Here is a 27,716-nt window from a genome sequence, read left to right as displayed (position 1 = left end):
TATGCTAAACGCTTAACATGTCTATTCTAATTCCCAAAGCAACTATCATAATATACATTTCCAGATGGGCACACTGAGACCCAGAAAAGACGCCTGGCCTCAGGTTACTCAGGTACTAGACAGCAAAGTTGGGACTGAATCCAGGTCCACACTGGCTCTAATGCATTTATTTTTCTTTTCTTTTCCGTTGAGGTATACTTATATTCAATAAAATTCAACCACTGTAAGTGTACAGTATGATCAATTTTGGTAATAATACAGTTGTGTAACCACTATCGTTATTACCAAGATATAGAGCAGTTCACCTCCCGAAAACATTTCCTTTTGCCCTGTTACTGCCGATGCCATGCCCCAGCCCCAGCCCATGCCCCCTGGGAACGATTAACCTGCTTTCTGTACTACGGTTCTGCGCACCCTCTCAACAACCTCATATTAATGGAATCAATGTGTTTGACATCCTTTATTTAGCATCATGTTTTTGAGATTCATCCACGATGTTGCATGGATTAATATTTCGTTTCTCTTTATTGCTGAGTAGTATTCTGTAGTATGGAAATAACACATTTTCTCCATTCACCTGTTGTTATGGACTTAAATGTGTCCCCCCAAAATTCATAGGTTATAGCCTTAACCCCCAATGTGACTGTATTTGAACATAGGGTCTTTAAAGAGGTAATTAAGGTTAAGTGAAGTGGTAAGGATAAGGCTCTAACCCACTAGGACTGGTGTCCTTATAAGAAGAGGAAATAGTAGGAGTGCCCATGAACAGAGAAAAAGCCATACGAGGTCCCAGAAAGAAGGCAGTCATCTGCCAGCCAGGGAGAGAGGCCTCAGGAGAAACTAACCCTGCTGGCACTTTGATCTTGGACTTTCAGCCTCCAGAGCTGTGAGAAAATACAAGAAATTTCTGTTGTTTAAGCCATCCAGTGTTTGAGATTTTGTTATGGCAGTCCTAATAAAGTAATACACCAGTTGATGGACATTTGAAAAGCTCTTACTCTTAACCACCAAGATTGAAGGGCTAGTATTTCAAACCTATAAAGTTCTTGAAAGTACACAGAAATTCCCTTTAGAATTTCCACAAACTTCATCATCCTCTAAGTGTTTGTTTTCAGTAGCATAATCTAAGATTAGTAAAAAAGAACTTCTCACTCAAATCTTTTTAATTTCATTATTACAACCATAGCACTATTGTTTTCTTTTACTCATTTTACTTAAAGTTGTTATTTTATGAATTAAAATAAGTATTTTTAATAGGTATTTTTGTGAATTGGTCAGAAAATCCAATTGTCATTAACAACATATGAAACTGAACTTTTGCAACGTTCTGCTTCCTTGCTTACAAAACCTTAGAGGAAACCTATAAAACCTTTGATCAACTCCCCAAACAGAACAGGAATTACTTCTGTGAGCAACACAAAATGCTCTACCTGGTTCTGCTATGACACCTTCAACAAGACTTAGGTACAAGAATAAGGAGGCTCATTTCAGCCTCTTCCAGTTGTTTTTGTTTTGTTTTGTTTTTCAAACTTTTTTCTAAGTAGCAGAGTGCTCTCTCCTCCAACAAATGAACTCCAACAAATATGAGACATGTTTCTTGAACAAGACAGTTCTGGTTGAAGCAGAACAGGAACCCAGAGTCCCACCTGTCAGGTATCTACTCACAGTGGGCCTTGAAGTAGCTCCCTGGATGCTGGGACTCCACAGAACATGACCGGAAAACTAAAGAACTCTACTCCATGGTAGGACCATTCTTACTAAGTTAGAAAGTTCTTTCTCACTTTTGCCTCTAAATTAGTTTTAACCACAGACCTCAGCCTAATCCCACTTTTATTTGAAGGTCATCACTCTATCTCTTTTTGTTTTGGTTGTCTCTTTTTTACAACGAAGATATATTTAGCTATTCTTTATAAGAAATGGTTATTCATACCCTGTATCATCCTGAACATTCTCCTTCAGATAAACCTAATTTTCCAGTAAGACAACACTTGTCTGTCCCAGCTTCTCATGAGAATATCCAAGGCCCTTTACCATCTGAGCTCTAACCACCTTTCAGATCCTCATTCCCACCATTCCGCATATCAGACCCATATACTCCAGTCACACTAATTCAACCCACTCTTCTGATAGTATTATTATAATGTAAGTACCACAGTCAGCAGAAGAATCTAGAAAACCACAAGCTTTGACATCTATTCTTCTCTGCCCCCTTGTTCATTTCCATACACTATTATTTTTCCCATCTTGTCCAAGATGGAAGTTCAAGGCTTTGCTACACTCTCTTGCATACCTAGTGTTGTTACTTTCTAAACTACATTTACCACGTAGGTTTCTACTAGCGTCCCTCCATAGGTGACAAGTTATCAAAGCAATCACTCAAAACTTGTAGGCCATCTCCTAAGTGCCTCATTGAAACAGAAAAGATCATTCCAAATGTGCATCTCATAAGATTTCTCTGGAAACAAACCTCGGGAGAGACTCTCTGCGTTACACATTATACTCTCCGGCTTTCATGGGTTAGAGAGAATGGGCATCCTCATCCCGTTTACAAAGGTGATGTCTGTGCACTCACTCCTGTGGCCTAACAGCATCCTACTGAGAGTAATTAATTCCCTCCCTATTGTAATTTCAATAGCACGTTGCTGAATGACACAAGAATTGCAACCCCCACCCCCAGCAAGAAATCAGAAGTCCTGAGGATTCTAACCATGTACCAGAGTAGTGTATATTTTACTCAGACCCGTCTGCCCACATCAGGTCTGAAGTCACCTACTACAGAGGTATGCACCCAAACATCTGGCATAGGTTCTCAAGAAACCATCTCCTGTGAACCACTATGCCAAAAATCTCATCAGGTCTCTTCAAACATTATATACTCAATTTCTAGACTGTTCAGGACAGCCAATACGTGCTAATCTTGTATTTCTGAACCCCAAAATTACACAGGGATTTATACCAGAAAGAGGAGTGGGAACAAAAGGGGTGGAGCTGTGCTCAGGAGCCTAAGCAGAACCAAAGGCCTGGACCCTGGGTCGGTGCTCCTTGTCCCCTCCCAACCCTCTCATGAGGGTTCCTTCTTGGAAGAAAGTTATGAAAAGGACTTGACCTGAGAATTTGGAAAGAGCTCCAGCACACAGAGAGCCGCTCATTTCCCTTACCCCTGCCCTGACCTCTCCAAAACAGCTTCCTCTTCTGACTTGGATTTGGGAAAACCTCAGGGAACAATAAAAGAGGACCAAGCCTTCAGGGGAAAGAAAGAACGGGAGGGAGGGATGGCACAGTCCTCACGCTACTGATTCCTTCTTGCTCAGATATACAAGTAGACAGACACTGGCAAGGGGTAAGGGGAGGTAGTGGTCTTTTCCACACACCCCTCACTCATGTACCATAATCAGGTTTCATCTCAGATCAATGAAATTACAGTCTCTGGTGTGGGGTCATGGGTATTTTCTATTTTGGTTCTCATTTTGATTGTATAGCCGGGATTAAAAATTACAGCTAACCCAAAAGGAAAAAATAGGTGGAGAGGGGTAGGAGAGGGAAGGAGCAGAGACTAGCATTTGTTAGGTTTGTATTTCTTGCCCCACTTGGTAACAGGAGCATTGCACACTTAACCTTACCATTTGTAAAGAAGCGGTTAATATGCCCATTTGAAAAAAAAAAAAAAAAAAGGTAACCTGCCCAAGGTCACATAGCAAATAAGTTAATGGATCCAGGCTTTAAACCCATACCTATTTGCCACCACCCTTCCCCCTAAAAAAAGAACCATATAATTTCCACTATATTAGGCTGGGGGAAAAACACAAAACTTTAGTCTGATAACAAAGGTATATGTGTGTGGAGGCAATGAAGAAAAGAAGGCCAAGTTTCACCCACTTTACTCGGGGACCATCGCATACCAAGTCTCGGAAAGTCTCAGACTCCCGGTCTGCACAGACTAGCAGCCCAAATGGGGGTGTGGCTAAAATCCCTGCCACTAATAAGCAGGACTAGGTTCTGAAAGTAAAACTGGTGACTTCTGAAGTGCACTAAGTGTCCGCAATCAAAATATTGTTTAGCTACTTTGGCTGAAGGAGCTAATGGAAACCTGAGTGATCTTTTTGGGGAGACCCAAAAGAACAGAAATCACATTGGATTAAGGGACTGGTTGGAAGAATAAAGTGTGTATCCAAGCCATAGATGGCTATTTGCTGGTTGTATGACATGAGCAAGTTCCTTTGCCTTTTCAAGAAAATGAAGACACTTCCATGTTTTCAACAAGGTGGCAAAAAAGATGAAATGAAGAACCATCATTCTCAACTTTTCTGTGAAAGTGCCCAAATGGCCGAGAGAAATGAGCGTTCTTAAAACTTGTTGAAGACCACAAAACCCTTTGAAGTCTCCAGCTTTATCTTAAAAACTGCATTTCAGTTTCCTATACTACTCTATCACATAGCCATGTTTTATTTGGATATGAGAATAATCCTCGGGTAAAACTGGTGTTTAGGGCAACTGGGTTTTGACCATTTCCTGGCAAACTATTATAAGTATTACAAAGGCACAGAGATCTGTGAAAGCACTTTTTAAACTGTTAATTATTAGATCCATATGTTATTACCATCTTTCAAAAGAAAGAGTTAAAACAAATCTTTAGGAAGGAACTAAGGTAGCTTGGATATTCTCTAAGGCCATTACACTGCGTTTTCCCAGTTTCTCTGGTACCTTTCCCTCGCTTCCAGTCTCTCATATTGAGTCCCTGTTTAATGGGCCACGCATTGTACTTGAAGCCAATGAACAGTTGTGAACAAAAGGTAGTCTCTGCTCTCTTGAAGCATACATATTGAAGAGAAACACCAACATTAAATAGTTAATTACAAGTGTGTCGAGTGCTATAAACAGGACACCCAGGTTCTACTGCCTATATAAGTAGAGAAAGCAAACAGGGAAGTCCACAGGGAAAAGCAGGTAACTTTTCAGTTTCCTGCATCTTTATTATTAGGTTGCAAGCATTGCAAGCACCCAATTCCTGGCACTTAAGACATATTCACACACACAAAGAACTTCTTCCAAAATCCAATAAAATCCAGAATATTTCCGATTTCACTTATTTACAATGTTCAATGTCAGGCCATGCAGATCAGGTTTACCACTTGCTTTTTCAGGAAACAAGGATTTAGTAAGCATTCTGAGCATAAATAATGTAACTAGAAAATACTAGAAAAACAATTTTCCCAAAGACACCAAATTTGTGTGTTTGTGTTAAACTAGTATAAAAAGAAAACAACCACTCTTAACAACTAAGTATTTAAAGCAAGGGTTACCACCCTCAACCTGAAGATGGAAGGTTCTGTTCTGCTCGTGGCTCCATCATGTTACCCCCACCAACTCACATAGCCTCTCGAACTTCAGCTTCCCTACCTGTAAACTGAGAAGGACAAAACAAAACAAAACAACAATGTCCTTACGTCCCCTACCACGTTCATGTACAACATCCATCCAAAACAACAGTTTGAAACTTGAGTACTTGAAAGTTATAGAACATTACATATCCCTCTAATTACTATTGTTCACTTTTAATAAGCCATTGTTTACAATGTATTCATACCACAATAGTATACTAATTTTACTTCTAAACCTGTTCAGACAGAAATAGCAGGATTGGATCTTGTCTTCTAAAAGTTCCAAATACTCAAAGACAATGTATTTAGTCTGAGAATCTCAAATAGAACTACAATGTAGTCTTGAAATTTTGGAAAATTCCATTTGGAATTCTAACAAACCTGGCTCTATCCCCACTTTGGCATAAAAGCATCATGTGTTCAGCTCCCTCTCTGCCACTTTTTCTCAGCTGAGCCTCTCCCCAAGGAGTTTACTCCCAGCAGAGAATGAAAGGGGGGGTGGGGGAGTCTGTCCAAAAGTTCATACCAAAACCCCTTTACATTTCCTCTTTTGATTCAACAAATGCTCTGGTAGCCCTCGGTTCAAACAGAAATATAAGAAAAATCTTCTAAAATATTTTCCAAGCATTAAATAAAAGAAAAAAAAAAGTGCAAGATAACATAATCTAAAGCTCCAAGTTGCTTGGTGCTTCAGCTGTGAATAAGTTGTTTAACAGTCAATGAACTCAGCGTTTCTCAAGCCAGTAAATGTTTGTTTTTCCCAAAAAAATTTTAAAAATTTAAGTCTGTGAGCTGTCCAGGACTCCTACTCTAGGACTCCTCAATTTATCAATGTTTTTAAAACTCTAATAAGAAAGAGTGAGGACAAAAATCATCTCTCCCTGTCGGAGGTGCTTTAAATTTCTTACCTACTTGGAACAGACTCCAGTTACAAGCTGAGAGATATCACAAAATAAATGGCATGAAAACTTTTATTTAAATAAAATTAAACCTCTGTTACATTACAAGCTTCTGTCAAAAAAAAAAATCATTCTCTGGCATATCTTCTCTAAGTAAGACTATGCTGCCCACTTTCCAAATGTTGCACTAATAATACCTTATGTGTACATGTGCCTAATCTCATCTAAATCTCACAAACATGATGAGGTAATTAGAGTATCATAATTGTCCTCTTCTAGGGCTTTGAACTAAGAGAGACATTCAGAGACTTGCCATCCTTATCACATGACTCTTTCAAGACCTAAGCCTTTATTTTTGTCCTCAGAAGGGGGACAATATTACTTCAAAACATTGTTGAAGCTGTTGTATTTTCTGTCACTATAGATTAGTTTACATTTTCTAGAACTTTATATTAATGGAATAGTCAAGTATGTAGTCTTTTTTGTTTAGCTTTTTAAAGTTAGCATAAGTATACTGAATCATTCATGTTGTTGCCATGTATCAATAGTTCATTCCTTTTTATTGCTAAATAGTATTCCATTGTATGAATGTACCACAATTTGTTTATTCTCTAGTTGTGGAAAATTTGGATTACTTATAATTTTGGCTATTGTGAATAATGCTCCTTTGCATATTCACATACATGTCTTTGTGAGGACATATGTTTTCATTTTTGCTCTTGGGTAGGTTCCCGGGAGTTAGAACTGCTGCATCACGCGGTAGGTATGCATTTAACTTTTTAAGAAACTGTCAAACTGTTTTTCAAAACGGTTGTACCATTTTACATTCCAAGCATCACTGTATAGCATCTTTAAAAGTACCAAACAGCACAAGAGATACAGCAACTGTAATCCCCAAAGAAGGTGGATGTCCCAAAGTCAGGGGGACAGAAGCAGGAAGGATTTCATGCAGAAAAAAAGAGTCCCACAGAAAGAGATGGTGCTGTAGCCCCCTCCAGCCATCCCAGCCCACGAGTGACTTGTAGGCGTGCTGTCTGAATTCTATCAGGAAAACGTCTATCTAAATATAAACAGTGGAAGATAAACTCATGTTTTGGAAGTCTGACATGCAAAGAAAAGGAAATCTTAAAAGACAGCAATAAAGCTGACGAACGCTATCACAACGGCAGCTCACCTGAGCACCATCTATAGCGAGTCACTACGCTAAGCTTTACAAGATTTACACAGGCATACCTTGCTTTATTGCGCTTCATTTCTTCCGCCTCACATATACTACGCTTACTTATAAATCAGAGCCAAGACTCTCTATCAGCAAAAAGACTGTGACTCACTTTATTCCGTGGTTTGGAACAGAACCTGCAATACCTCTGAGGTCTGCCTGTATATAGTCAATTTAGTGATCATTATCTCCCTGTTACAGGTGAAGAAAACAGAGACAGAGAAGTTAAGAATGTGGCCTCCAGGTCATATAGCTTGTCAGAGAGGGAACCAGACCTGTCTGACCCTAAACAACGCTTTTCCCGATGATGCCAATTCATTGCTCCATCTGCAGGTTTCACATGCCTTTCAGCCTGCTGGGAAGGTAGCTCCCGGAAGCTGAGTGATACTATCCCTTAAGCTACACTGCTCCCTCTGTTTCTAGTTTTGTACTCATCAAGCAACTTTCTGATATTTAGCTGTTTTTCCAAGCCCATTCTCTACTTGGAAAAAGAGGAGTTGACCAGTCAAAAGGAATAAAGTGGATAGATTTGGCCGTGATTACCTCTCAGAGTAAATTATAAGACCAGGCATTCTGGTTTTGAACATTAATTTGTCTATAAATTTGGACGACTTGACTAATCACAGAGGCACCAAAATCCTTTTCTGAGGACCATAATAGATGGTCCTGTACAAGCCCTTAACTGCTAAACTCAACTCTAACAACAACAACAACATAAAAAACCAAACACAAAACACAAGCTACTGTTAGTGTTAGAAAAAAATCTGGCTGATAGAACTACTACACATACAGCTCGAAGAATTATCAGTAGCCTCCTTCCTTTTCCAGCAGGAAAAATAAAAGTATATTATGCAAACTTCTGGTGTTTCTGCTGTAAGCGTGAGCATAATGAAAGGACCAAATTATTAAAAGTAAAGAAAAAGTATATTACCAGGTTAAATGGAAGGGCACATTTTTTCAGAACTAACTTTATTTTGGAAATGTTGGACAAGTGGCAGGTCTTACTGATGGATCAGAATTTCTTCCCCCAACTCCCTGTCTATATTCTACAATACTTGAGGACCTAATATTTTGGAGGAAAGCCAAATTTTATGTCTCTTAGATTCCTCCCCAAAGGTTGGCTTGCTAATCCTTACATGATCTTGAATAGGAAAAATCAGTAGATTCTTTGGTTTTACATAAATCTTGCCAGTCCTTCCACACCCTAAATGTCTATAGGTATACTATTTTGTATAGTTGGTATCCTATCCTCCTCTCCCCAGCTCCATTTTCTGTCTTCTAGATGACATCGGCAGTGGTGATTCTCAGAGGAAAGTATAACTGGAGGGGACGCACTGGGAACACCAAAATATGGGAAACTGGCCCATTGAAAGCTGGACGTAGTACTGAGACGTGAGAATGCTCACCATGATACCTGTCTTTCCCATAGCAAGTCAGGAGAGCTGAGAATATCACGTCTTCAGGAAAGACTTGGGGTTTGGCAAGAACAAGGAAGTAAAAGCAGAGATCTTTTGAAGACAGTAAATAGTAGAGTTATGTACAAAGTTAGGAAGCATGGATTTTGCATAGCAAAAAGGGGTATAAAAGAAGGAAGTACAACTGATTCATACATCCTTTTTAGAAATACGTAACCACTGATTCAGTTCTCTTTAATTTTCTTAGCCAGTCCCTTCTTGTCTGAAAATACAGTTCAACTTCAACTTAGTATCTTTCAATAATCACAAATTTTGAATTAGTAAAGTTTCAGTAATTTGTGACTTCATCTCAATTATTCCTATGTGAAGTTGAGGGAAAGGAAAAAGGACAGGCCAGTCTTAGGACAATAATTGCTGGGCCAACAAACGATAGGCATAAGAAGGAAGACAAAAAATACATAAGAGTGTTTGTGCATGTATTACATACATGTCACCAGATGGGCTGGGACCAACTATACAAAACAGGAAAAAGCTTTATCACAGCAAGTCTGTCAAAGCCTGTAGTTGGTCTCACAAATGTCTACCAAGGAGGAATATTTTGTTTACTATGATCATTTCAAGTTGGAGTCAACTTTGAAAGAGAACTGATGTAAGTAATATACATGTAAAACTGGTTGTTTTTATGGTTTACTTTGAGGAGCCTACAGGGCACCACTCACAGAGTCCTTAGAAGACCGTCCCTGATCATCTGCCATAAAATTGCAAATATGCATAACTCATCAACATTTGATACAGATATTGGCAAAATGACCTTTTGGTACTTCAAAATATATCACAGAATCTTCAGCCTGAATAGAAATCATTACGATGACCTAATTTGGTCCCCTTCTCTTACAGATGAAAAAATTTAGAGGCTAAATAGGGCATTTTAAGCAACATGTACAAAGTGGAAAGAACATGAATGAAATCTCTTATTTAAAAGCAGAGAATTAAAGAGAATCAAATCAAAGTGAATCAAAAACCTTTTAAAAAGAAACATGTCTTCTCGCTTCGTTTTTTACACAAAACAATTATAAATGTTTTTGTGACAGACTCTCCCCCTTGCAGAAGAGGACTCACACCATGCCCAATTAGATCTTTTCGCAAATACACACTCATTCCTTCAGGCAGACACATTACCATGCAGTTCTTTCCTTTTACATTCAACTCTAGATCCCATCACCTAACTGACGGTTTTTCACGAAGTTTTGAAAAATCACTGAAGCTCAGCAAGTTAAGCATGTTCACTAATCCTCACCCCAATGTACCTGCTTCTAGAGAGAAAAAAAAATCAGAGGTGGCATAATCTAAATGTAAAATGACTGTTATTCTGGAAATTAGAAAACAGGTGAGTAGTCTAGAATTTTCATTGTGTCTCATACCCTCCAAAAGAAGGGATACTAGTTATTTAGAACAAAATGTGCATGCAGTGAATTAGGACCCCCATCACCAAACCCTGCCAGTGGTTCTCTGCCGTGCTCACTGGGAGGCAGGCTACATGTCAGAACCAAAAGAAATAGGAAATGTATATTGTAGAGATAACCTAAAATCTGCCCTAAGGAACTCCGATGGCATTCTAATACCCTTACTCAAGCAAGAGGGAAAGGGGTAATACTAAACCCAACCCTGGATTTACCCAGCACGTCCCCCATGTGTATTGAGAGTCAGCTTGCATGTCTCAAAGAACGAGCGGGACAACCTGATATGACCCATTTGACAGAGGAGAAAACTTAAATCAATGTCTTGGATCAGTCCATCTGACAACTGACAATTTCAGTTTAGAGATTGTTCTGCAATTTGGTCTACAGCCATTTGGAAGGAGAACTGATGCCAGCCAGGTATTTCTTCTAGTATTAATACAATGACTTTCTGGTTACTAAGGTTTTGATGCTCCAGGATTCCATCTAACAACAATTACTGACAAAACATTTCTAATCTGCAAAGCTGTTGACACCTATACGCCATGTAAACTCCACTAAGGGGAGAACCCCTGATGTCCAGTTTGAACCCCTCTTGGCTATTGACCACAATGAGAAAATTCTGTTACGTGTAATTAAGTTGAATTATTCATTCATATTCTCTACCCCACTCCCTCTTTTCCTTGGCTTCCCTCCTTTCTTTCCTTCCTCTACCCCAAAGGGCCAACAAAGTTCTCTGTAAAGGACCAGACAGTAAATAGTTTAGGCTTTTTGGTCTTGGCCATTGTTGCACAAAAGTAGCCATACACAACCCACAAAGGATGGGGTGTGGCTGTGTTTCAATACAACTCTTTACAAAACCAGGCCGGGGGCAGAGTTGGCTCATGGGGCTGTAGTTTTTCAACCCCTGGTGTAGAGTAGCAGTTCTCCAACTTTAGCCTGCATCAGAATCACCTCTAGGACTTCTTAATACACAGATTTTTGGTCCCCATTCTTAAAGTTTCCAATTCGGCAGGTCTGTAGGAGGCCTGAGATTCTGCATTTGTAATAAGTTTCGAAATGATGCTGATGCTGCCGGTTTAGGGACCACATTTTAGGAACCACTCGTATAGAATAATGGTCTATACTACACTCATTGGAAGGTTGAAATGTGACAAACAAGAAAGTGGAAATAATATGCTATAAACCTGACTGCTAATTTTATAGAATATTTCATATGAAGACTTACTGTTAAGTGCCATAATATTATCTGTTCCTGGATGATGGAAATTTATTCCCATGCGTCCTAAAAAATAAAATAATTTCATTTTAAGCACAAAAAAATAATGCTTAATACAATTGTTTCAAATACACTGTACAATATGAACATTACAAAAAGATAAAACAAATTAAATCTATAACAAACAATGCTATCAAAGGTCATAGCAATTACAAGTTTTTAAATCAAGTCATAAAATATACACACGAAAAATCTTAAAACAAAGCCAACGTCTCAAATAACAACAAATAAATAAAATAAGACAAAAAAGAAGCTTCCATTATAATCATGTGAAATTTCAATTCATCTCCCGCATTCCGATTTAAACATGCCAATTCCCTGGATTAAGCATTTTATTTAAACAATTCATAGTGCCCTTCAAATTTAAGCAGAAAATAATTAATTAAAAAGTATATAAACTTGAAGCTTAGAGGGAATAAAAAGGTAAAGGTTTCATAGAGGCTCAAAAAGACAACAACTCTCAGAATGGCAACGGGAATAAAGATGGTGAAATTTATATAACAGAGTGGGGAACAATGACCGGCCTAAAAATCTAGGGTTCTGACTGCTGCCCCTACCACTAACTAGTCATATGACGTAGGGCATAATGCTCGTCTCCAGACCTTTGTCCTTATAATAAACAGGTCACAAACTTCTGCCCACACTGGCTGGCTACTTGTTTTCGTATGCCTCCTCTGAGGGTTGTAAAATTAAAAATTAAAAAACAAAGAATGTGTGAGAGACCATGTGACCCACAGGCTGAAAATATTTACTCTCTGGCCCTTTACAAAGCTTGCCAACCTCTGGTCTATGAGATGGCAAGAATGAATTAGATGGTTCAGCTAACAGCTTCCAGGGTTAAAAGTGAAAGATGTACACATTTGGTATGTTTTTTTCATTAATTGTTTGGGGAAAGGAGGTGGATATATCCAAAGAAAAATGAAACAGAGAGAGTCTTATATGGAAAAACTATATACTTAGCAAGTTTTCTTGGCCAATTCCTTCAACAAAATAGTTATTGAAACAATGCTTTTGTGTAAAGCTAGTATCTATGAACTTGACTCTGCAAGGTTTTCATGTCCAGTTATGTAAAGGTTTACAATGAAATTCTCAGAAAAAATGTTCATTTTAGATCACTACCGTTTAAATAAATGTCAACAGTATTTTGGGGGAGAGGGAGACAGAGAAAGCTGGAGATAAGGAGAATGTGATTGACTTTTCCAACAAATACAGTGCTTTAATTGCAAAAGGTCAGTCATCATTTGGTAGTAAACTCTGTTATAGGATACTAGAGGCAAACAGTATTATCAAACTCTTCTGGCCTAAAATAAAAGAATCACAGTGGACAAAACGGAGTATTTCCCTCTAATAAAAAGGGGTAGCCATGAATTCCTAGTTAAATCAAGGCCAGTCTAATCTCCTAAAGACCCACAGGTCACAATAATTTGTGAAAGGTCATTTCATATTAAGGGATAGTGGAAAAAAACAAAACTCTTAAACGTAATGTTGCTTTTATTGATGGATGGATAGATGTGTGTGTGAGAGACAGAGAGAGACAAGAGAAATTAAGAATGGAAAAATCATCAATGGTTGATAGATTCTGATGAAAGTGTTCTAATTATATAAGGAAGCATTATAGAACTTTTAATATAAATTATTTTTTGTTTTTATTATTTTAAACTTCCTTATTAGGAGGAAGTTTATCTATCCTTAGTTCAGTGGAGACTATGTTGCTAGCATTTACATTATGATAAAATTATTTTTTAGATTTTAATGTTTTCTATAGAAAATCATATTCGTAAAGAAACATCTCTTAATAATAGAACTGCCTGTTTTACTTTAAACAAATTTTGTATAACCTTTCATATTTACTAGAAGCTAATTATTAGAGGAGTTTCAAAAACTACCTATTGTTAAAAGACACACTTAACAGGATCTCTATATGCAACTGCTCTGTGTCTTACGTTTTTCCAGCTCCTAAGTCCATCTAGAGTCCCTAAAAATTATAGTCTATACCATATACAATGAGTGCTATCTCTTGCTACCTTGATCAGAACTTATTATAGGAAAATTTGTCACCCGAACGAGGCTTTGATTCAGTAGGGAGAATTTCCACTCTGGTTTTAATTAGCTATATCAATGTTCTTTCCATTATTTTCAGATAATCATGACATTATTTGGATTCATTATCCTCAAATTCAAACATCCATGAGAACGAGGTGTGATTTACTCACTGGAAAGTCTGCCTAAAAACCCAGTGAGAGTTCAAAATCACTGCCCATTAGAAAGTAAGGAAATGGCACATAGAGAGGGACTCTACGACCTCTGACCAAGGAATATTCGGAGGTGGGTATGGTTCCTAAAAGGAGGGATGTTCCCTAAACATTTCTAGAATAATAAAGGGTTATCAAGAAAACCAAGTGAGCCAAATTTAGCTGACCCTCTTTCAACTTCTTTTGTTTCCTGTGCCACGATCATTTATAGTAAAGAATTATGTAGTTTACAATGACTACATCAAATAAGAGTTTTTTTGCCTGTTTCTAGAAATACTTATGTTCCCATACTTAAAGGGGTGCTCTCTCTGCAGTCCTCCAGAAGTTGGATCCTTTCTGGACTCTCTCCATGAGATTTTAGGACTTTTCAGCCTTGAAAGATGAAACTGAAAAGAAGCTTGGTAGTTTTTCTAATTATCATCCTCTACCCCACACTGACTTCTTCCAATTCAATCTTTCTAAAGATGCAGCAAAAAAAGAGCGCCTTAGGCAACTTTTTGTAGATGAAGACATCACTACTTGCTGAAAAGCAGAAAACTTTTTTGCTTTTCCTTGTGTCCTCCCTAACTCTGTTGGCCTTTTTGACCCAACGAAGCTCTGGATCTGTGGATCAACATCATTAACAAAAGATATTCTAGAAAACTCTAGGTCAGTGCCAGATTCATCAGAACCAATTATTTAAATATAATCTAATTTTCCCCCGACTGAATGCTAATTCTTTTTAGTAAACTCACTTATGGCTTCTTTAAGCTACTTTCTTTACCTCTTCAAAAATTAATGTTTAGATTATAAAGTACAATATATTTTCATTGGAGACAAATTAGACAATACACAAAAATGAAGAAAACAAGATCACCAATCAAAGACAAGCTCTGTTAACATTTTGATTTACGGTCTCTTCCAGTTTAGGGAGTATAGTATGTGTATAAAGGTTTCTTTTTAAAAATTAGAAACGATTTTATAATTTTATTTTTACTTCGTATATTGTATGCCTCAAGTCTTACAGTTATGGATTTTGGAGGAGAGAGAAAATATGTAACCGCAAAAGAAAAACTTATTCCAAATTCAGATGAGGCCATTTCTTTTTTTCTTCCCTTTGTCCAACAAATACTGCTGTTTAATCAGCTGTGAAAATAGACTCAAGTGTGTGACATCTGGAGATTTCTGTTAATGCAGTCTGGTGCTGCCAGCGTGACATTTTGTCCATGGTCTGCTATTTTTAAATTGTTCTTGTCAGCTAGCTATCTTTTAAGAATAGTGTAAAATATAAGGTTTTGAAAACTGGAAAGCATACTTGGTTTTACTGAGTTAAATGATGCTGTGGAAATCTGAGACTATGTCCCACTTTCCCCACTGCACAGCGCCTGAAAAATGTGGGTGAGAGGAGATGGAGGAAGAAGTTGGAGAATAGGGTTCTATACGGTTATTTGGACTGTAAAAATCACAGTCTCATAAGCTCAATTCACATTCGTATTTAAGAGGCCAGTTATAAAAAAACTACCTCTACTGTTATTCAAAGTTTTAGAGTCCAAAAAACCCACACTTTTACATGTCCGAAATAGAAATTGGAATTTTTATTCTTTCATAATGAATTATGAAAATCACCTCTTCACTTCTGCAGTATGTTATGAGATAGGGAACAACTGCTGCATCATCCTCTAATCCTCTCCATTTGCTCTAAAAAGTCAAGTCCTTCAGAGACCTTCATATAACAGAATTCAAGTGCCACGTTCCAGAAAAGTTATAAGATAACATGCATATTTTACTCGATTCTATTTCCCACCTCCTTTTTCTATAAAGTTGAAGATACATTCCTTCAGAAAAAGTATCAATAAGATGTAATAATATGACATGTGGGAATACAATAAACTGGTATTTTAAATTTCTTTAAGGAAAAATGAGAAAAGTTTGGTACTGTAAATATTCTAAATATGTTCCAAAGAGCAAAGAAGCAAAAGCTGAGAGTTTAGACCTCAGGTCAAACCCTAATTTATTTGCATACCAATAGTGGATATTTTTCGGCATTTTATCTCATTCCCTTGAGCCTACATTTCCTCATTTCAGACTGTACTTGAGAAAAATTAACTCAGAATTTCTGGAGGTAGTGCACAGGATTAAAGTACCCACAATCTTTTTCTTTTAAAATGCTCAGGTGATTACACTGCTACACTGAAAGGGTCACTGGGCAAATTAATGGGAGGGACCTAGAAAAACAAAATCACTCAACTTCTATCCACTGTCCCCCTCTTGTACAGAACAAGAACAATCACTTCTTGCTGACTCAGAACCTGTGCCCTAAAAGCCATGGAATCTGCTAACTCATACCAGACAAACTGATATGGGCCGAAGGGAGGTAGCACAAAAATAGAACTGGAGTAACAATTCAAGGAAGGAAAGGGACAGTATATTTTTCTGAACAAGCTGAATGTAATGAAGGTGCACTTGACACTTGCTCTTTTCACTTTTCAAATTTCAGTTCCATGAAGGGTGAAGGAAGAGAACATTCAAATATATAAAAATGTTTCATCAGGTATTACTCCCAAGCAGTCAGCCAGGTCTACTCTTCTGTTCAAAAAGGGAGACTGAGTGCATGGGATGAAAAAAAGGTGGCTTCTTCCTGTTTTTTCCAAGATGTCTGCTATACTGCGCTACCGCAGCCAGGGGACAGGGCCTTGCTTCTCACTGTCACCTACACTGCCCAAAGCACTGGGGTTGGTATTTCCCTATTATTCTTCTCTTTTATTACTTCGTCCTCTTTGAGTATTAATCCTAAGGGACGGTATGATTAATCAAACCTAATGACCCTGGATTTTCACAGGGCTTCCCCAGTGGCTAGATGAACCTTCATCTTTAGTAGCAAGTCAGGCGACAGCCGTAAGGAGGGTATACAGATGAACCTTTCCCCCTATCTCTTATCCTACCTCTCCCAATGCCTGAAATGCCCTTAATCCTCAGTTACGAGGAGAGTTGGATCTCTTCGGTCCACTAGAAAAGAGGGCAGAGAACAATTCCTCCCACGCAGGCCTCACTCACACTTCTCCCAACCCACGGAGTTCTGTACTTAGAAAAGAAATAAGGGACAGTTTTCATTCGTTCATTACCCTTCTCAAAACTCTCATCTCTTGGAGGCATTCTCTCAAATGAACAATAGGAAAAGTCATACATAAGCCATGGTAAGAGATAAGAGGTAATTGTTAAAATTTCATTCTGCTACAACTAAAAACTGTAGCTATCTTTAAGAAGCCCAAATATTAGTCCAATTTTTATTTAAACAAGCCTTCTGTGAGCTGATCAACAGTGCAGCAGACATTCCTCAAGATGCTGTGAAGAAAGCTTAGGTCATCTTTTCCTCTACATTACTTGACATTTTTATCATGAGGGAGGAGGTGAGGGACCTTTTAAAATTTCCTACAAACATATTCAACGCTGACCTAGTGTAAGTATAAACGTAACTGGAAAACTGCTAAAGCTCTTTTACTAAAACAGAAATCGTATTACTTCCTGAACTTCCTATTCTGTCATTTCTCCCACTAACACTTTTTTCCTCTGAATCAACAGAACAGTAGAATAAAGGGATTTGCTGTTGAATATATTTTTAATATTCACTTACATATCACTGTGAATATATTTTCACCATGTTCACTTTAAGTACATCATGAAGTACTTTATTTTTCATGAATGTGATCTTATACTTTCTTTACGTTACTCAGATATACAATTTCAGGAAGCCAACATAATTTATGGGAGGATTATTTTCCTTTCTCCTTTAGGTGGTTTTTGATAATGATAGAACATTTATCCTTATAATCATTATTTATCCATGGCAAATACAAAATTTTGAAAACTTGCATTTGAAAGCTTTCAACATTTAGCCGCAGTCTAGCTGGAAGGAAGTAAATATTATAGGGATATAAAGGTTTATTACCCAGGCCAGGAAGCAGGCATAGCACTACCAATGCCAGCAAAAAAATTGTAGATAACATTCAAGCAGTTTCTAGTGTCAGGAACTTTATCTGACTCTATGAAGTAGGTGCTTTATTTCAATGAAGAGGACACTAAGACTTGGAAGAGGCTAACACATTTATCTACATCAATAGCAAACTAGAGGCAGAGCCAGACTTCAAACCCAGGTTTGAATGACTGCAAAGTCAGTGTCTAGAAGGGATGAGTTGAAATTCGATCTCTTCTACAGAGAATATAAAATGTCTGGAAGAATGTTAATAAAAATAACAATCTTTGTTATCTCTAGGTGGTAAGTCTCAGGTGGTTTTTTCACTGTTATTTTTTGTCTTCTTATGTATTATCTGAATTTCTTATAATGAACAAGGATGTATTGTTTTCGAAAGAAAATTGAGCTCCAGAAAAAGACTCCAAAACAAATAAGCATACAGAAAAACTAATGACTCTATAATTTGAGTTTTGAGACCCTCAAAATAGTGTTCCTGTGTTCAAGTGGGAGAAGAGGATACGGAAGGTGGGAGGAAAAACCCAATGGAGTAGAGGGAAGTGTTGCTGGACAGAAGCCATATGGTGGGTCCCCTGGTCTACCTACCACCTTTCTCTTAAAGCTCAATTCACCTAGATGTTTACTTTTAACTGACTAATATGTTTTTATTTTTAACTGTCTAGAGGTTTATATCTTTTGACCCAGAGACCCTCTCTATGAATTTACTTTAATGGAAAGCTACGTGTAAGAACTCATCCACAGCAGCATTCCCTATAATGAAGAAAAAGCTGGGCACAAACTAAGAGTTTAAAGTTAAGGCCTACCAATAAATTATAAAAACCAGATAAAAACATGGATAATGTTTATCATGTGAGAAATAGAAAAATAAAGGATATACCATCACAATGTTTCTTTTATTGTTTTAGTTACGTTTTTCTTATTATAAATTTGTTTTTTAAAGTCAAAAGTTACTTAAAATCTTTCCTTTAAAATGCCAGCATCATAATTATGTCATTAGAAGTAATAAGGATCAAACACATGGTGCCATACACCAGATAAAATGTCTCCCAGCTGGAAAAGGGAAGCAGGAAGCTCAAACACCCTAACCAGGGGACAATGAAATGATGATGTAACTGACCATGGGAAGTAGTCCGTTCATGGGCAATCAACGTGGTGGCAAGATAAACTGAGAAATTGCAACTATATTGAGGCTATGAAAAAGTACATATTAAATGCCTTCCAATTTATTAGGACGTATTATAAGCACAATTCTATAGACGAAACCTCACATTTTCAAGTGTAGTAGAGAAATTTATGCAGAGGTAGTTGGGCATGCAATAAAAATGGGGCCACCACAACTGGAATAAGGTATTTACATTATCCCATAATGAGGGCCCTCCTCACATTTTGCCAGTGCTATTCTCAACAGGACACAATAGCTCCTGCTTAAAAATATCCACCAAAGTCTGGAAAATTATTTTACCGACTATAATCTAAGATCCTTTTGTAGTCTTTTATTGCTAGAAGAAAACAATACAGATTAAGATAAGACAAATATGCACAGAGCAAGGGTGGAATATTTTAGAATAATTAGAAAGGCTTATAGATGTTTGAGGTAGAGAAGAAAGACAAATGCAGCTTTAGATTTTAAAAACCAAACCAGTCTGTGAATATCGTTTTGTGTGTTTTTTTAAACACCATTCTCTCATTTCCAAGTGAAATATGCTTTAAATTACTATGTACCTAATGTTTCAACTGAAGAAAGACATGGTAACAGTGACTAAATATAACAATGAATAAATGAGAGATTTTTTTTTTCCTACTTCTGAAGGCTTTAAAATATAACTTTTCTCAAAATCCTTTTATTTTCTCCATAGCCTGTTAACTACTTTCTTTTTCACTGGAAATTGAGAAATGCAGTAGAAAATCATGAGTGTGACAAGAAAAGAATGAAATGGATTTCTGGTGTCGCTGGAAGAAGTGCCTGGCAGGTGTTCACAGTCAGTCAGTCATACCCTCTATAAAAGCCTGGAGAGAACCAAAGGGGATCAAATTCCTTGCAACTCCAGAGGACACAAGGGTTCATACGACCAGATAGGCAATCCTGTGGCTAACTCTTCACAGTTTGCAGATCATTAGGTTCTAAACCCACGTATAGTGGCTATTTCAACAGAAAATTTCCATTCAAGTATTTTAAACTACCATAGGGCCCCTAAAACGTCCTATAACCCATAAAAATAACTATCTGTAATTATGAGCGTAACATCAGCCTCTATCCTGAATTTACACGGGCTGTAAAAATAATAAGTCCTTGGGACTCTCTGCCTTCCATTTAACCCCAAACATTTATACACTTTAAGACATTTTTCTTGTGTTTTAGCCTTACAGAATGCAAAAGGGTTGCTAGTTGCTCTTCAGTCTGTGTCATGTTACTTCCTACACAAGGAAATTGATTATATATTAATATAATAAAATGGAACCCTTTTCTATGAAGTTTTCTGAAATAGTCTTTGGAGACTGGTTTACTGGTTTACTAAATCTCATACTTCCTTGCATTATACTTGGACTTAAATGAATTATCCAGGTTCAGCTAAGAATTCCAAATGCACAAAGCCTAGAAAACTTGGCTTCTGGTCTCATGCTATAATCGCAACCTCAGTTACCCAACACATGCTTCTGCCAGACATTATGATTAAAGCAATCAACCTTGAAAATCATAGGTAGCTGAACCCAGGTTAAAAAAAAAAAATCAACTTTAAATACATTCCACAATGCTTTATAGAAGCAAACAAAAACAAACAAACAAACAAACAACAAACAAAATAAAAAAAATCACAATTATTAAAAAGCTGATTTTTGTTTAAAACACCAAGCAAGGAATGGACATATGAATATTCCTAACCTGCAAAATGATTCCTCCACATTATATCAGCGAAACTCATTGGTGGGCCACTGGGAGGGTAGTGTTTACCTTTCAGAGGCTCATGATCAGTCCTGATCATATCCATTAAGGAGTTCTCCAACGAGTGCAAGTTAAAAGTGTCATAGGGCCTACTCCGGTCCTAAAAATAAAAACACAGAACAACAAGATAATACGTAAAATTACTTTGTAAAATTAGTACCATACCATTTGCTTCTTGCCATGTATTGATGACGTGAATCAAAATTCCAGATAATTCTAATAACACACATTCTTTTCATTAAGAATAATGACTTATTTCAGAATGACACCAAACTTAACATTAAGGTTGGAAGCAAAAAAAGTAAGAATGACTTGGCAACATTAAGTTTAATACAAGTTTCCATAATTAATGAAATTGCATTCTTTTCCCTAATATTCTTTAATGTATATGTGCCACTAACTTCAGACTGACTTTCTCTCAAGTGAACTAAAAAAGTGAATTCAAGAGAAAGAGTCAAGTGAATGGGCTTTGCCCTTCCCTCTTTCCCATTCACCCCCCTCCCCCTTCACTGTCAAATAAAGATTCTATTCAAACGAATAGAGATTTTTTTTCTGGAGGAAGACCATAATTAAGAACTATCAATCTTCAAAAAGAATTACTTTCCCGAACAACCAAAATGTGACTATAGTTTCAATGTAATTTTGTTGGATGTGTTTAATATTTATTATTGATAGGCTCCATTCAATAGATATACTTTATAAGAAATAAACACTAAAATTACTTTTTGAAAAACATTCACATGAAAAAACCATCCCTTGGTAGTGTTTTCATGATGTCAGATTCAAAAGATTTTGAAAATAGAAAGCTAATGCAAACTAAGTGAAGAAAAAAATAATTGTTGCACCGCATTTCACTCAAGACCATCACCTACAAATTACTTTTAGTAGTTTCAGCCTAAAAGGAAGTTCAGCTCATGGCCTAACTTATTACTATAGAATAGATTCAGTTTGCTTTTGTTTAAGAAAAGCAAGACAAACGTACACCTCCACAACCACACCAAATCAAACTGCAGCAATGAGAGATTATTTTTAGGATCCTGAACAGTTTATCCTGCCTTATCACTTATTCTCTCCTATAAACAACAGAATGACAAAATGATTGCCTAGATGAGGAAAAAAATGATAAAATAAGTAAAAACAAAAACAAAAACAAAAAAAACACCTCAGCTACAATGACCGTTTTCTAGGTTAAGTCTTAAACTCTTGGGAAAGTCTTTTCTTCTGGTTTCTGGAAAGCATGGCTGTATACTTATCCAGGAAGGCAGAAAAGAGGGCGGCATTTTTTTCAGCACTGGGCACAAAGGAGAAACTCAGGGAGTTATTGAATAAGTGAATGCAGTATGAATGAATGCAGATCCAAAGAAGAGCCCTGAACTAAGAACCAGGAGACAAGAGTGCTAGAACAACTACAATTCATTGGGAGCTTTTGGGTACCTTATGATCTACCTCTCCATTCTGTACCTGAAATTCCTCCCTTTTTCCAGATGAGATGGTTGAGCTAGATTATTTCTAATATCCCTAACGATTCTATACTTTTTTTTTTTTTTAACTCATAGATGAGGAGTAGGGGTGGAGAGAAGGTTTTACAAAAATGCACAAGCCGAAGGCCACTCCCCAACTAGGCCCTGGTAATTCTGAAATAAATGTAGCCTAGTCCCTGTTTGCAAGTAACTAGTAGAGACAGACATAACTAATTAAGAGTATGACAGGTATTTTGACAGAGGAATATATAGTACAATGGAAACTAAGCCACGTCTACTTCTTAAAGAACATATATTTGTGTATGTGTGTATTATAACATTTTAAAATCACATTCTGTAAAGTCCTAGGTGTCTTGAAGCTAGACCTGCCATGTGACCAGGTATAAGGCTTGTCTTAGTTATTCTCAATGGCCTCAGTATTCTCGTTAGTAAAATGGGATCTTACCTGTAAGGATTAGGTTGAAATTACTTAAGTATTTATTTCACTCACATTGTGTTTGCCAAAGAGCAAGTACTCAACATTTGTTAGTTTACTGCCACCACCCCCTTTCTACCTCCACCCCATTTTTTTCTTTTTAATACTCACCAGTTATGTGCTTCTATTGTTGGCTTAAAAGAAAAGACATAGACTATTTGGGGGGATTCTCCATTTTGTTCCCTATATAATTCAAGAAGGTCCTTTCTTTTACCTTCAAGGTCTTCCTGCAGATCATTTGTTTTGCTTTGGGTTCAAGTTATCAGTGGAAGATCCAATTACTTAAGGAGTAAAGCTGAATTTCCAGAAATGCAGGCTTATCTTTTTCCCCATAAGAGGTATCATATTCTTTGTCCAAAGAAAAAGCCAGAGGTAAAAAAGTGTGCTGATGAGGAGCACACAAAAAAAAGACAACTTATTTTTGGCACTGACAATCGCAGAATAAATGTCTAGGAGCCTTCTGTCATACATACTCGTAGCCACACTCATAACTACAACCCTGTAGACATGGGACTGTTTTAAAACAGTCTGAGAAGTCACAGGGACTATAAGAAATGGCTTTTTGAGGCATTTGAGAATCTTTCCAGCCAGGACAAGTTCTTTTTCATGTAATTCTTGATCTAATCTTCAAGGTAGATAACAACATACTCATTTTACATATGGGGGTGGGGAGTGGGGGCTGAGGTTCAGAGAAGAGTCAAGCCTGGATCTGACCTCAAAGTCAATACCTAAGGAGTATAAAAAGAAGCTGATCCAATCTATATGAAAGAGTAGATGAAAGGTCTATAGAAGCATAGCACTGCATCTAATTACTGACGAAATGACCTTCCTGGTAAGGTGGTAGAAAGTTCTTGTTGGAAGACAATATCAGATATTATTTTCCTGTCAGGAAAATTGGAAGGGATGTTTGGAGGAGGATCCATGTATCTGTATCTGAAGTGGTTTCCAAAACTGTCGGATTGTCAAAATCACATGTAAAACAGTTAAAATGTAGATTCCTGGTCTCCAGCTAAAACCCACTTAATCGTCATTTAAAAAGAAATAAATGTTCCAGGTGATTCTTATGACTGATTAGATTTGAGAGCCACTAGACTGGATGAGTCTTCAAGTTAAGCCTTTACACTCATGACTGATCCATAAAACGGGACAGTAAGATAAGGGAAGGGGCTAGGAGGACAGCAGCAGGAAAGAAACAAGCCTGGCCACTTGGCCAAAAGTCTTCCAATCGACTGTGGATTAGAGAAACAGTTGGTGGCCTAGTTTTTAAAAGCACAAACTTTGAAATCAGACATCTGATTTTCAAATTCTGGCTCAGCCACATGCTGGCATGTCACTCTGAACAAATTTTTAAGCCTTGATTATCTTCATCTATAAATGAGGGTGATAATAATTCTCTCTTTATGGCTATTTTTAGAACTAAATGACAGAGGGTACAACAAGGCATCCATACAGTGGTGGCTACTGGAATATTAGGGAGAATACAAGGAGACTTCTGTGATACCACCTCAGAGTCCTGGGACACAGATTTAAATACCTACAGGTTCACGGATTCTAACCTAACAGGGTTCACTAGTTTAGCTCAACAGGTAAAAACATATGACGTGTGAAATATATGACAGAATTTGCACAGGCTTCTTAATTGAACAAACCTCAACGCTGAGAAACATATTTTTCGCATTAAAATTAAGTCTATCCATGCCTCATCAATTTATATTTGCTGCATCCTTTCTGTTTTACAAATAGTAAATGAATGCTGAAATAATTGATTAATCAGGAAGCCTGTAAGAGATAGAAAAAGGATAGAAAACCTGAAAAATTTGCGGTGAAAGTCCACAGAAATTATGCATACGACAAACTGACCACAATTTACCGTTCAACAAAAGTTACAAGTGGCAACTAACCTTTTAAGTCTTTTTTTCATAAGTTTTGTTTCCCAATATAGAGAAAATAAAGAAAACATCGTTTTCATTTGTTTTTAACACACAAACACATCAGGAAGTATTAGAACATTTATAAATACTGCATCCCATTATTGACTCTTTTTCTCTGAATATGACCAGTAACAGATGTTATCAGTTACTTGTATATAGAGGCAGTCCACCCCCACTGTTCAGTTCATTAGCCCTGCTTTCTTTCTTCCCCCAGCTTGACTTAATAATTTAATAAATGATTCAAGTACTTAATAAGTGCCTGGCACTGTTCTAAGTATGCTAAATGCATTCCCTCTCAATTCTACAAGGCAGGTAACTTTTATTCCCATTTTATAAATTAAGCAATTAAATCTTGGAGAGATTAAATAACTGGCCAAGGTTAACAGGGCTAGTAAGCAGCCGAGTCGGGGCTCAAACCCAGTCCAATCCAGACTGTGCTCTAAAGGACATTTGCTGCACTGCCGCCCTGGCTTCCTTCTCCCTCTGCCTCAAATCCTTTCAGAAACACCCCACTTCAACCTAATCCTAACACTCAGAGAGAGGCCTCTGACTTCACCCTGCCACACAGGCAAGGGAACCCTTCTTTACCCTTGCTCAGTTACCCTTGTCCAACTGGCAACTCGTTAAACTCACGAAGTAGCTTATCTATCCTCTGGCACAGCCCCAGGCCTGCTTCTACCAGCCTTATCCCATGCACCTGCCTTTTCCTTGTGAGAAATCCTTTTCTACCCTTTCTGGCTTACCCCCGGACATTTCCTCTCCTAGAGATACAAGGGGGCCGAGAGCATGAGAGCAAAAAGCAGCTCTGGACCCAAAAGATAAAATGCATCATGCTTCTGGTGTGCTGGGCACTGGGCTAAACGCTTTCGAGCCATGATCTCAATCCTACCACAACCCTGCAGAGTAGGCGTTATCTCCATTTCACAGAGGAGAATACTGAGGCTCACAAAGGTGATGCAACTGCTCATACTTTAACTGTTTGTAGAGTCACAAAGCCGGTCAGAAACCAGGATGTGAACCCAGGTCGGTCCAGTCCAAGTCAGTAAGGTTCCAGGGCTTCTACACTGATCAGCTGCCGTGTGTCCCATGAACACCGGGGCTTGGCTGGGAAGAAAGGGGCACAGACAAGAGCAATAGTCCACGCGTGGGTAGATATTTAAAAGGGCACGAAAAGGATCAACGTGGTTGTGAAATAATGTAGAAAAACAAGAAAAGGAATTCCTGAAGGCAGGTTTTTCTATTTATCATATAGCTTCAACATAAATATTTCAATGTTAAATGCATTCAACACATAAAAGAGGATTAACCCACAAAACTAGCCATTTCTACATTTCCACCCTACTGCTCTTATTTTCTAACTAGTTTACATTATTTCAAATTATTTCAACTCCCTCCCTATCTACACTATAAACACTGTTTAAGGGTAATGAATAGGCTTTACCTGTTTTTAAATGGATATTTAATCACATAATTAATATATGAACCTATTTTTCTCAAACACACATATATACAAATAGAGTATTACAGAAAAAGCAAAAGTCCCCAATCCTGCCTTCTTGAACTCTCTTCAGAGTACTCTATACATTTGGCATGTAGTCTTTCGGATGCTGGAAAAAACAAACAAACAAACAAAAATATATATGTATACATATATATGTTATAAAATATATGGTTTTATGTGTTTTTTCTCCTAAACATAAAAGTTTGCATACTGTCCTCTGTGTGTGTATATCCATAGAAAATATACAATTTTACGTGTTTTTTTCCTCCTAAACATAAGTTTGCATACTGTCCTGCACTCTGCTTTCTTTGACCAACATTGTGCTTCTGAGATAGGTTCCTTTTAACATATATATTCTTGCCTCTCTGCCACCCAACCATATACACAGCCCTCCTACAAAGTAAATACATTGTGACTATGTTAAGAGAACCAAGTAATCATCCCAATGTATATTCTATAAAAACATTTTTGATTTTGAGATTTTTTTCCCCCCCACCTCTCATTTTTTCAAAATTTCTGTTCTGGCCCTGGAACTGCATCTCTTCCATGCTTGGTCTACTTTGGCACCATGGTTTCCTGACGCCTGGTTTCTATGAAGGACACCACTAATAATTAAACCTAAGGCTCTATGAAACCTGCCAGCCCCAAGTAAAAATCAAAGAGGCAGTATATCTAAAAGCTCAACATACAGTGATTTCAAGCACAGAGTCTGCATAAGAGCACCATAAAGAACAGACGGGACATTCAATAATGTTCTAAACCAATTACTGCTGCTAGTTTTCAGAACCTACTAAAAGAATGAGGTTCCTACATCAAGCTGAACTTTACTATAGTCCTGAGCAGCTGGACATACATTTGCCCTAAGATTAAAACCTCTCGCAGATGATGGAAAACCTATGTCAGTAACCTGAGGGGAAAAGGAAAACAATAACTTTTCAAAAGCAGGTTTTCATCCCATCTTCAGTAACTATCAAGTGCTTTAGTCAACGGTAAATTGTAACCATCCCAAATGAGACTAGTTATTGTATTTGTAACTCTCTGAAAGACGCGATTGTAGGCTCTCTGTCAGTCACTCAATAGCAAGCAAATGCTCTTTCTATCTAACTTAAAGTCCTTGCAAAGTTGAAACTTTTCTCCCTTTTCTGCCCAAAGGAAAAAACGAAAACAATTGATCAGCACCTGCTGTGAATTTTAATATTCTTTAAAATTATTGTTAAACCCAGTCTTCCATACAAGAGATTCTCAAGATTATTCTCCCAAGCAGCTTATTAGCCCTCACCACAGACTAGGATAGGATGAGGGTAGACAGAGAAATTACACCTTCCTCATCTTTTTCTTCTTCAGGATGCCTACTTCCAACTACTTTCACCTTTTTATCAGATGTGTTTGTCCTTGGTGTATAACGCAAACTAAGCTAAGTTCTCGAGAAGTTAAAAAAAAAAAAAAAAGCAAGCCGATAGTTTTACTTGCTCTGAGAGATGCTCAACAATCAGATGAGCAGGACAACTTGTAGCACAACCC

General features: G+C 37.5%; 1 protein-coding gene across 17 annotated transcripts in view; it reads right to left on the bottom strand.

The window, feature by feature from the left end:
- The window catches only part of CPEB3 (cytoplasmic polyadenylation element binding protein 3), a 173,327-nt gene that overhangs the window by 88,919 nt on the left and 56,692 nt on the right, over window positions 1–27,716 (bottom strand). For 11 of the 17 annotated variants that reach the window (XM_074339394.2, XM_088791954.1, XM_019739331.3 and 8 more), the window contains 2 exons: window positions 20,748–20,907; window positions 11,597–11,653 (listed from right to left, as the gene is read on the bottom strand). In XM_074339394.2, the coding sequence (XP_074195495.1) occupies window positions 11,597–11,653; window positions 20,748–20,907 (217 nt within the window). The remainder of the gene's footprint in view (window positions 1–11,596; window positions 11,654–20,747; window positions 20,908–27,716) is intronic. The other 6 variants (XM_074339396.2, XM_074339392.2, XM_074339391.2 and 3 more) reach the window with 1 other exon arrangement.

The sequence above is a fragment of the Rhinolophus sinicus genome, chromosome 15 (assembly GCF_057876585.1).
Source record: "Rhinolophus sinicus isolate RSI-liver-muscle chromosome 15, RSI-T2T, whole genome shotgun sequence".
Lineage (NCBI taxonomy): Eukaryota > Metazoa > Chordata > Mammalia > Chiroptera > Rhinolophidae > Rhinolophus > Rhinolophus sinicus.
The sequence above is the reverse complement of the archived record's forward strand: the minus strand, read 5'-3'. Positions and strand labels throughout refer to the sequence as shown.